This window comes from Sinocyclocheilus rhinocerous, unplaced genomic scaffold, assembly GCF_001515625.1.
Source record: "Sinocyclocheilus rhinocerous isolate Xijiao unplaced genomic scaffold, SAMN03320098_v1.1 scaffold441, whole genome shotgun sequence".
NCBI lineage: Eukaryota > Metazoa > Chordata > Actinopteri > Cypriniformes > Cyprinidae > Sinocyclocheilus > Sinocyclocheilus rhinocerous.
The window spans coordinates 192418-204520 of NW_015640440.1; the positions used below are offsets into that span (position 1 = coordinate 192418).

The following is a 12103-nucleotide window of genomic DNA, read 5'->3' on the forward strand; positions in this document are numbered from 1 at the left end:
GATTTTCTCAATATTTAGATTTTTTTGCACCCTCAGATTCCAGATTTTCAAATAGTTGTATCTCGGCCAAATATTGTCCGATCCTAACAAACCATACATCAATGGAAAGCTTATTTATATAAATCTCAATTTCGAAACCTGACCCTTATGACTGGTTTTGTGGTCTAGGGTCACAAATGCATTAGACATATTTTTCATGTTAGTTCATGTTAACTAATGTAGTTAACTAGTGTTAACAATGGAACCTTATTTTCTTTACTTTTACAGTACTTAAGTGTGACGACTGGATGACAATTATACAACACTTATGTTAAATGCACCAATGTCTAAAGAAGCTAAAAGACCGGTCACAAGTAATCTAAAATATAATCGGAAGTAGACAGATAAAGTTAACAAAAATGTGTAATCTCACAAATTCTATTGCTACAATTTCTGTCATGTATTTTTTATTAGTAATTATTGCAATTCATAATTATATCAAATTACATATCACAGCCTTATATAGTATAATGTGCATAAACTACAATGGAAAACCAACAGGCTAATCTGTATTTCTAATCATAATCTAGTCATGCAGAAGAAGCCTTTCCATCTCATGTAGACACCTATAAGGGGACATTTACTCTCAGGAACCAAGCCTTGAACAGTGTTATCAGAAACACAATAACTGTGGTTACATACAGAAAGTAGAAGATCACATCTATTATTGTGGCCACTCTGGTCCAGCTCAGGGATTTCCTCTCTTGTTGGTTCTGATGAGTAGCAGCAGCCTGAAACTCCACGAGGATCTGCTTCAGAACGTCAAGCACATACAGCTGCTCTTCATGCCTGTCTGTAACTGAGTCCGGAGGGCCCTTAGTGTCCTTCACAGCATCTGTGAGAGGAATCATATAAACATAAGATGTTTTTACCAAGGACTGATTTCTTTTCAAGGGCTCATAAAGGAGTGAAATGGATTTACATGTTTCCCTGTCTGCTGCAGTGCTGATATATCGTGGTATAATTGCTGTGTTTTTTTTAAAATTAGAATTAGAAGGGTTAGTTCACCCAAAAATGAAAATTAGCCCATCAATTATTCTCCCTCAAGTCATCCTAGGTGTATATGACTTTCTTCTTTCAGACGAATCAATAACTCCATTCTGCTGTCTGTTGTCGGTGTTTCATTGTCTGAATATGGCGCTTATCACATGCTGTGTGGTATCGGTGTTTGGTATCGGGGCATTTTAACGAGTACGAGTACGGGAGACCAGTATCGGGCCCGATATCGGTGCATCCCTACCTTTAACTATACAAAATTTGCCCTTCATATTCAGATGTTGGGTAAATATTTACCAGAAAGAGCAGATGAGCTTTCCGTTGGTCTTACTGCAGCTGTCTGATTTCCTTTAGCCATCAGAAAATTCACAAGAATGGTCTCCAGAACGCTGATGCCAATGAGAGTGAAAATGACAACACAATAAACCCCTATGAAAACCACAAAAAAGTTAAATATAAATAATAATACAATATATGTATAAAATAATACAATTCAAAATCAAATTTAATCTATTTCATACAACACAGACAAGAAATTCTACATTTTTTTAAGCAAATAATGACGTACTACCATTTCAACTGTGAATCATTTCTCAACCTTTTGTTTTATTTTAAAAGAGTACTAATACATTGAACGACATAGTTGTTATAGCACAAAACGTCAAATATTAAAAGAGGGGTAAGAAGCCCCCCCATGATAAACTTTTACAGAATGTATAAACGATTTTTAGTTCTTGTTGATATTTATATATATATATATATATATATATATATATATTTAAAATGTGCCATTAATGTAAAATACCAAATGGACTATTCAAATGATTTTTTTTTTTACTATTTAGTTGAATAATTGAATAACCAATGACAGACAAAGCAGAATCCCCGTAAAAGAGATTCATCTGAAAGGTAAAATTAGTCTATGACTTAAATATAGGCATATGAATATGTACATATTTAATTGCCCATATTTTAATGAAAGATATGTCATACTAGCAACACTATGAATGCAAATGGAATGGTTTTACACAATAGCCTATAGGTTTTAATGAAAGCGAAGGTGTATGAAATGCACATCTAATTAATGGAGACATTAAGTAATAACCCCATTAATTACAATAAGTATTGCATTTAAAAATAATAACACTAGTAACTACATACCACTTGGGGCTTCTGTGCCCGAGGCTCTAATTTGATCTTTTTACTTCCACATAAAACTATAACTTTTACTCCATAAATCCAAAAACACTGATGTGTCCACAAATCCCTCATTAACAAACAAACACAAAATACTTTTGATATTCAACATAATACAATATCATAAATCACTAATTTACAGAGATGCAAAATTAACCTCAAAATTTTCCACTGACTAAATCTCACAAATATTGATATTCAGATGAAATGACAAAATAGCATAGCCATTTACTTCAAAATGCTGAGATGAAATTTTGTGCTATCTACAGTCAAGAGAAAAAAATCTAACCCCATCTTACCCTGTGTATTATGAACTGCTCTAGATAATCAGTACAGTAGATAAGCTCTCACCAATCAGTGGAATATCACTGGAAGTAGAGGGCAGCATGTCTTGGAGAAGCAGCAGTAACACAGAAATAGCCAGAAGCAGAGTTATTTTAAAACCCAACTTCTCTCCTCCACTTGAATCGATGAAGAAGGAGGCCAAATCCAGAATAAGGAAGTAAAATACTGGCATTAGAAAGTTAATGACATACAGTAAAGGTCTCCTCTTCATGGTGATCTGCAAGTAAGAAGAGAAACTTCTTTAATTGCTTCGTCAGAGCAGCTTTTGTCACAATATCTGATCCCAGTATCTCAGCTGTAGGGTTGTACATCAAATGCACAATTACTGAATTGTTTTCTCTAGGACAATAGGATAATATTTGGTCGAGATACAACTATTTGAAAATCTGGAATCTGAGGGTGCAAAAAAAATTTAAATATTGAGAAAATCATCTTTAAAGTTGTCCAAATGAAGTTCTTAGCAATGCATATTACTAATCAAACATTAAGTTTTGATATATTTACAGTAGGACATTTACAAAATATCTTCATGGAACATGATCTTTACTTAATATCCTTATGATTTTTGGCATAAAAGAAAAATCTATAATTTTGACCCATACCATGTATTTTTGGCTATTGCTACAAATATACCCCAGCGACTTAAGACTGCTTTTGTGCTCCAGGCTCACATTTAGTAACAGCCATTGGATAATACATCAACTACATAGTGAAGGGAAATTTGAACTGAAAGGTTCCCTTGTGAAAAAGAAGTACAATGTACAGTACTTATTAAAAAAGAGTACTTATTATTGAAATAATACACTTTCAAATAATATTCTACTGAGTGCAATGTTTTCTGACACTGACTGCATGTTATTTACAATTAATTGAAAATCTAGTACAGTTTACATTTATATTGAATGCTGAGAGTACTTATTATTGAAATAATATTCTACTGAGTGCAATGTTTTCTGACACTTAACGGCATGTTATTTACAATTAATTGAAAATGTATTACAGTTTAAATTTATATTGAATGCTGAACTTTAGGGTTTGGACCCATTTATGTCAAGACTGAAGTACATTTTTTTTTTTTATTATTATTATATCTATTGTCTTTGAAATATGGTTAAAGTGAACTGCTGAATGCACAGACAAGCATTTATGACAAACTAAAATACACTTCAATGTCACTTCAATTGAAATGTGTGTGTCATGTGTTTAAAGACACCGTAATTTATTTCTGAAATATATTAACTTTTAATATAAATATACGAAAACACGCTACAATCTAGTACAGTTTACATTTATATTGAATGCTGAACTTTAGGGTTTGGACCCATTAATGTCGGACTGAAGTACATCTTTTTTATTATTATTATTATTATTATTATTATTATATCTATTGTCTTTGAAATATGGTTAAAGTGAACTGCTGAATGCACAGACAAGCATTTATGACAAACTAAAATACACTTCAATGTCACTTCAATTGAAATGTGTGTGTCATGTGTTTAAAGACACCGTAATTTATTTCTGAAATATATTAACTTTTAATATAAATATACGAAAACACGCTACAAGTAAAATTATAATGAAGTACTTTACATGTGCTTTAGCATGTTAGTCAACACATCAAAATAAGAGTGCGTCTTTAAAGCACAACGAAAGTTTATTAAAACATAATGATTTAAAATGTACTTTTAATCTGACGTTATTACAAAGTGCACTTTTTTAAAAGTGTGTTAAGACACAAAGAAACACAGTCCTGAAAGTGTCTCCCTTTAGGTACACTTACGTGTCCTTTTATTTCATTAATATTAAAAGCTTTAATGATATTTCGTTGAAAAGCCTATAAGCTGTTCCTATTGTCACAACTTGCCTTACATACTACATGCAATATGGTGAGAGCATGATGCCTCGCTATTGTGTGTTCAATTAACTGATTTATTTTTTTTTTATTCAGTGATTGTCCAAATTTACATTACACTTGGATGCATGTTTTTAGATTTTTATTCTTACTGAAGTGGCTTAACAGTGATATCTGTAATCTGTAACACAAATAATCTGTAAAGACGAAGTATCTACCTCTAAGATTTTCAAATGGTTCTAGCAGTGTTCATCTACAGTATAGAGGCATTACTGTACCTTATATATCAGCTGATCCTGTAGTACTCCTAGAGTAGAGGCATTGGCTTTAGACATATTTATACTGAGGAATTCCCACTCTCCCTGAGTCTGAAAGGCCTGCTTGGAGCTGAGGGTCAGGAATGATGCGCCAGAGAACGGGCTGATTATGAGCTCCTCGACTGAGAAAACACAACAACAAAAGCCCAACAGACATTACAATGACTGAATGCCAAAACTCCAGCAGGTGAAATATGAGTTGGGGTTGTGCACCAATAGGCATATTTAGTCAAAATGCATGATGCTTTTGATCTTTATGATGTTTGTGATCTGAATTGTAATATTGCTCCTCCTGTCATTCAAATTCAAATACAAATACAGCATCTTGTTGGGTGTAAAATAATTAATTTTCACTTTCATGAACTGAATTCTTCAGTTTGGAATTTTGCCCAACCCTGATTTCCGAGTTTCAAATATACTTGAATGGATTGGAGACTGAAAGCTAAAAGTGCAGCTTTGGACGTCGAAGGGAAACTGGTGCAGGTTCATCTTGCAGGCCGTGGTCACAGCAAAAGTGTTAGACGTCACAATAGCGCCTTGATTCAGCAACTGGACATACTGATTTTCCTTTGTTGCAAACTCAGTCTTGATGCTGAACAGACAAAACAAAGCAACAAAAGTAAACTTTAAAGCGATAGTTTACATCAAAAATGAAACTTCATCATTTACTCGATCACCCTCATGTCGCTCAAAACTCATAAGACTTTTATTCATTTTCGAAACACAAACATATTTTCAATGAAACCATAGAGATTTCTGTCCCTCCACTGAAAGTTTAAACCACCAAAACGTTTACACGGTTTATGAAGAAAATTGTAAAAGAAATCCATATGAATCGAGCGGTTCAGTCTTAAACGGACCGCTGTGATAAGTGTCAAAACTGGATTGGTGCATTCAGCGGATGAGAGCTTGACCGACGTGGCCTGCCTGAACTAACGCCATGCTTCATTTTTGGATGAACAATTGCTTTAAACACTTCTATATGGAAGCCCGTTTCCGCCACTGAATAAAAAAAAAAATTGCGACTTTTTATCTAACAATTCTGACTTTTTTTCTCAGAATTGCGTGATATAAACTCACAATTGCGAGTTAAATAGTCAATTGCGTGATATAAACTCACAATTGCGAGTTAAATAGTCAATTGCGTGGTATAAACTCACAATTGCGAGTTAAATAGTCAGAATTGCGTGATATAAACTCACAGTTGCGAGTTAAATAGTCAGAATTGCGTGATATAAACTCGTAATTGCGAGTTAAATAATCAATTGCGTGATATAAACTCACAATTGCGAGTTAAATAGTCAGAATTGCGTGGTATAAACTCACAATTGTGAGTTATAAAGTCAGAATTGCGTGGTATAAACTCACAATTGTGAGTTATAAAGTCAGAATTGCGTGGTATAAACTCACAATTGTGAGTTATAAAGTCAGAATTGCGTGGTATAAACTCACAATTGTGAGTTATAAAGTCAGAATTGCGTGGTATAAACTCACAATTGTGAGTTATAAAGTCAGAATTGCGTGGTATAAACTCACAATTGTGAGTTATAAAGTCAGAATTGCGTGGTATAAACTCACAATTGTGAGTTATAAAGTCAGAATTGCGTGGTATAAACTCACAATTGTGAGTTATAAAGTCAGAATTGCGTGGTATAAACTCACAATTGTGAGTTATAAAGTCAGAATTGCGTGGTATAAACTCACAATTGTGAGTTATAAAGTCAGAATTGCGTGGTATAAACTCACAATTGTGAGTTATAAAGTCAGAATTGCGTGGTATAAACTCACAATTGTGAGTTATAAAGTCAGAATTGCGTGGTATAAACTCACAATTGTGAGTTATAAAGTCAGAATTGCGTGGTATAAACTCACAATTGTGAGTTATAAAGTCAGAATTGCGTGGTATAAACTCACAATTGTGAGTTATAAAGTCAGAATTGCGTGGTATAAACTCACAATTGTGAGTTATAAAGTCAGAATTGCGTGGTATAAACTCACAATTGTGAGTTATAAAGTCAGAATTGCGTGGTATAAACTCACAATTGTGAGTTATAAAGTCAGAATTGCGTGGTATAAACTCACAATTGTGAGTTATAAAGTCAGAATTGCGTGGTATAAACTCACAATTGTGAGTTATAAAGTCAGAATTGCGTGGTATAAACTCACAATTGTGAGTTATAAAGTCAGAATTGCGTGGTATAAACTCACAATTGTGAGTTATAAAGTCAGAATTGCGTGGTATAAACTCACAATTGTGAGTTATAAAGTCAGAATTGCGTGGTATAAACTCACAATTGTGAGTTATAAAGTCAGAATTGCGTGGTATAAACTCACAATTGTGAGTTATAAAGTCAGAATTGCGTGGTATAAACTCACAATTGTGAGTTATAAAGTCAGAATTGCGTGGTATAAACTCACAATTGTGAGTTATAAAGTCAGAATTGCGTGGTATAAACTCACAATTGTGAGTTATAAAGTCAGAATTGCGTGGTATAAACTCACAATTGTGAGTTATAAAGTCAGAATTGCGTGGTATAAACTCACAATTGTGAGTTATAAAGTCAGAATTGCGTGGTATAAACTCACAATTGTGAGTTATAAAGTCAGAATTGCGTGGTATAAACTCACAATTGTGAGTTATAAAGTCAGAATTGCGTGGTATAAACTCACAATTGTGAGTTATAAAGTCAGAATTGCGTGGTATAAACTCACAATTGTGAGTTATAAAGTCAGAATTGCGTGGTATAAACTCACAATTGTGAGTTATAAAGTCAGAATTGCGTGGTATAAACTCACAATTGTGAGTTATAAAGTCAGAATTGCGTGGTATAAACTCACAATTGTGAGTTATAAAGTCAGAATTGCGTGGTATAAACTCACAATTGTGAGTTATAAAGTCAGAATTGCGTGGTATAAACTCACAATTGTGAGTTATAAAGTCAGAATTGCGTGGTATAAACTCACAATTGTGAGTTATAAAGTCAGAATTGCGTGGTATAAACTCACAATTGTGAGTTATAAAGTCAGAATTGCGTGATATAAACTCACAATTCTGACTTTTTTTTCTCAGAAATGTGAGATATAAACTCGCAATTCTGAGAACATATCAGTCCGTCCCCCGTCCCCCTCAAAATTGGACTTTAAATCACAATTGCGAGTTATAAAGTCACAATTCTGAGGAAAAAAGTCAGAATTGCGAGAAAAAAAGTCAGAATTTTATCTCGCAATTGCAAGTTTATATCTCACAATTCTGTGAAAAAAAGTCAGAATTGTGGGATGAAAAGTCGCAATTACCTTTTTTTTATTTTTTATGATTTTTATATATGGATTTATTTATAAATACACTGTATATATTTAATATTTTTATTTTATATTTATTATTTTTATTTTATTTTTAATTGTGGTTTTAATTATTTTCCGCCATCCTCCAGCCCAACTGCTACCATGTGTTCACTAATCTGTGTGATTAGACTAAAATGATCAGGGGTTTTGTTAAAGGATTAGTTCACTTTCAAATTAAAACTTCCTGATAATTTATTCACCCCCATGTCATCCAAGATGTTTACGTCGTTCTTTCTTCAGTCGAAAAGAAATTAAGGTTTTTGATGAAAACATTCCAGGATTATTCTCCTTATAGTGGACTTCAAAGGCTGAATAGTCAGAATTGCGTGATATAAACTCGCAATTGCGAGACAATGTCGCAATTCTGAGAAATAAAGTCAGAACTGCGAGATATAAACTCAGCGATCGGTCATTTCCTAAAAATAAAAATACAAATAAAATTACAATTATATACTTTTTAACCTCAAACGCTCTTCTTGTGTAGCTCTGCTTGAACTCTGTGCATTCCGGTTCATGACAGTAAGGGAATGTCGAAAAACTCCCATCTCATTTTCTCCTCCAACTTCAAAATCGTCCTAATTCGCCCTACATCGCTGTTTTACCTTTTTTTATAAAGGGCGTTTGACCTTCTTTGCATGTTCACTTTGTAAACACAGGGTCGGTACTTCTGCAGCGATGTAGGACGATTTTGAAGTTGCAGGAGAAAATGAGATGTCATTTTTTTTTAGAAAATAACCGATCATTTCGCTAGATAAGACCCTTCTTCCTCGGCTGGGATCATTTAGAGCCCTTTGAAGCTGCATTTTGGTAGTTCAAACTCGGGGGCACCATAGAAGTCCATTATATGGATGCACAGAGTACGCATGCGCATTGCAGAGCTACACAAGACCAGCGTTTAAGGTTAAAAAAGTATATACATTTTTATTTTATTTTTTAGAAAATGACCGATCGTTTCGCTAGATAAGACCCTTATTCCTCGTCTGGTATCATGTAGAGCCCTTTGAAGCTGCACTGAAACTGTAATTTTGACCTTGGCTTCAACAGTTTGGTAGCCGCTGAAGTCCACTATAAGGAGAATAATCCTGGAATGTTTTCATCAAAAACCTTAATTTCTTTTCGACTGAAGAAGGAAGGACGTAAACATCTTGGATGACATGGGGGTGAGTAAATTATCAGGAAATTTTAATTTGAAAGTGAACTAATCCTTTAAAAGCAGACTAGCAGATCTCTCCTAACTTTGTGATGTGCAGAGCTGTAGGTGCTACACACAGCCAGAAAGTGCTCAAGACGGGCCAGTTCGTGAACACTCAATAGGCACTGCTGATGTAAAATTGCAGGCAGTTGTCAATATATGGGGATTATGATGTCAGAATCTTCTTGCATCGTCTTCATGTTACAATAAAACGCTCTTTTTGGACTGGTAACGTAAGTTTTTCCTGAATGTTTTCGTAATACAAAGAACTCTTTTAACACAAAAGACCAAGGAATTCTTCATGATATGAACCCTTTCCATTTTTACACGTTTTCTACGAGTAACAAACCATTCGGATTTACACTACAAAAAAAAAAAAAAAAAAAAACCTTTTCGAGTCCAAACCATGTCCTTTTTAATTGGACAAAATTTGATTCCACAGAAGTCATCTGGGTCCCATTTTGTGAACTCACTGAACCAACCCTGCAAAGTTATGATCATTTAACAGTGATTTATAGTGGTCAATGCTCTTTTTCCTCCTTAGAATCATAACCATTTTTCTTACAAATAATATACACAAACCTTTTCAATAGGTTTCAATTTGACATAAAATAATGAGACCTTTCAATGTGTTGCTTCGGTTAGTCAGTTAAGAAGTTACTGGTTACAAATGTAGTATAATTTGGCCTATTAATCAGCTATTATTATTTCCAGATAAAACTTCTGATTGTACAAGTTGTGTAAAGCTTTGTGTGAAAAGGTTTTGAAAACACTTGCATGCACAATTGTGACTTGTGTTGAGAGGATCTGGGCTTTTTCATCCTGTAGAAAGAAAGAGGTGTTGAGTGGAGATACTACAGCTGCTTGACATCCTGTGTCGTGGCATTCGGTTAAACCATGCTGGATTTACCACTTCTGTGATGGAGGTCACAAACAGGTCTGTATAAACAAAGGTAGGGGTTTTCCACTTAAACACGGGCCGCAGGGACGTCATCTGAATGTCATCATTATTGCCCAAGCCGAGATGTTCGATAAGCGCCTTGTAGCTGCAGTTTCCAGCAGCAGACGCCGACCCTGCACAGAAAATGCAACTATCCATATAACTGTTTGTAGTGACCCTTGTGAAAAAGAAGTACACTTTAGCATACTTCTGAAAAGAGTACGGAAATAATGTAATTAAGTATGAAATGAATGACGCTTAGAAATGCATGTTAATTGAAATTAAGTAAAATTGATATTAAATGCAGATTGTTGAATTTTAGAATGTTTTTGACCCACTTAAGAAGGACTTAAGTACATAGTTTTATGTAATTTCATAATATATAGTTGAAAAATATAGTTGAAATATGTCACCCTGGACCACAAAACCAGTCATAAGGGTCAATTTCTCGAAATTGAGATGTATGCATCATCTGAAAGCTGAATAAATAATCTTTCCATTTATGTATGGTTTGTTAGGATCGGACAATATTTGGTCGAGATACAACTATTTGAAAATCTGGAATCTGAGGGTGCAAAAAAATCAAAATATTGAGAAAATCATCTTTAAAGTTGTTCAAATGAAGTTCTTAGCAATGCATATTACTAATCAAAAATTAAGTTTTGATATATTTACGGTAGGAGATTTACAAAATATCTTCATGGAACATGCTCTTTACTTAATATCCTAATGATTTTTGGCATAAAAGAAAAATCGATAATTTTGACCCATACAATGTATTTTTGGCTATTGCTACAAATATACCCCAGCGACTTAAGACTGCTTTTGTGCTGCAGGGTCACAAATGTTAAGTGTACTGAAACTACTTTAATATTTATTAACATTTAAATTTCTATTGAAACTAGTGTAATGTATTTAAATATATTTGTGATTACACACTTCTGATGAATTTGCAATTTAGCACATTTGAAATATATTAACTTTATTGCAATATTGAGTAACACTACAGATAAATTATAATCACGTACTTCACATGTGCTTTATGCTAGTCAACACATCAAAATAAGCGTACCTTAAAGCATGACAAAAGATTATTAAAACATGATTTAATGACTTTAAAGTTAAACATTTAATTAAAAAGTTTACTTTTTAAAAGTGTACTTAAGTGTGTTTAAAAAATGTCTTGAAAATGAAAATAGTGCCTTTCTTTAAGTACACTTAAGTGGTCTTTTATTTCATTATATTATCTGAAAGCACAGGGTTTTTTAAAATATGCTCTTAAATGTGCAAGTGCACATTAAACACAATTAAGCACTTCTTTCACAAGCATAGATAGCAAAGGAAAATATGACCCAGACAACACTCATCAACAGACTTTACAGCTGGACATTTAAAACACACTTACCGACTGAGGCAAGATAAAATATTAGCCACCTTAGATGCATGGCAAAAGGTCAGATAGAGATTCAGCACTGAACAGCATTGACTGTCATTTGGGCACATTTATATAGTGCAAATGAGAACCATGTCCAACCTCCTCTTTTGTTCTTAGTTTAACCACGATTGTGTGCAGCAAAAAGGGAAAAAAAACTATACAAAGAGCTGATGTCATTCATATGTCATTAATATACATGCTTTGTCTGATGTGCTGTTTGCCATTTGGTTTATGTCCTCCTCATGCCTGATAAAGTGTGAGTGTGTCTCACTTTTCTCATTTGTGACCCTGGAGCACAAAAGCAGTCTTAAGTCGCTGGGGTATATTTGTAGCAATAGCCAAAAATACATTGTATGGGTCAAAATTATCGATTTTTCTTTTATGCCAAAAATCATTAGGATATTAAGTAAAGATGATGTTCCATGAAGATATTTAGTAAATTTCCTAC

At 33.7% G+C, this 12103-nt stretch overlaps 1 protein-coding gene and 1 pseudogene across 1 annotated transcript in view; both read right to left on the reverse strand.

The window, feature by feature from the left end:
- Positions 1–11665, reverse strand: part of LOC107752704 (5-hydroxytryptamine receptor 3A-like) — a 19938-nt gene extending 8273 nt beyond the window's left edge. Inside the window, exons 1-10 of the mRNA XM_016568727.1 lie at positions 11626–11665; positions 10191–10354; positions 10058–10102; positions 9670–9763; positions 5628–5748; positions 5166–5338; positions 4708–4868; positions 2584–2794; positions 1333–1464; positions 624–874 (exon numbers count right to left, since the gene is read on the reverse strand). Of these exons, the coding sequence (XP_016424213.1) occupies positions 624–874; positions 1333–1464; positions 2584–2794; positions 4708–4868; positions 5166–5338; positions 5628–5748; positions 9670–9763; positions 10058–10102; positions 10191–10354; positions 11626–11665 (1392 nt within the window). The remainder of the gene's footprint in view (positions 1–623; positions 875–1332; positions 1465–2583; positions 2795–4707; positions 4869–5165; positions 5339–5627; positions 5749–9669; positions 9764–10057; positions 10103–10190; positions 10355–11625) is intronic.
- A 219-nt stretch (positions 11666–11884) lies between these two features.
- Positions 11885–12103, reverse strand: part of LOC107752705 (tRNA-splicing endonuclease subunit Sen54-like) — a 23329-nt pseudogene continuing 23110 nt past the window's right edge.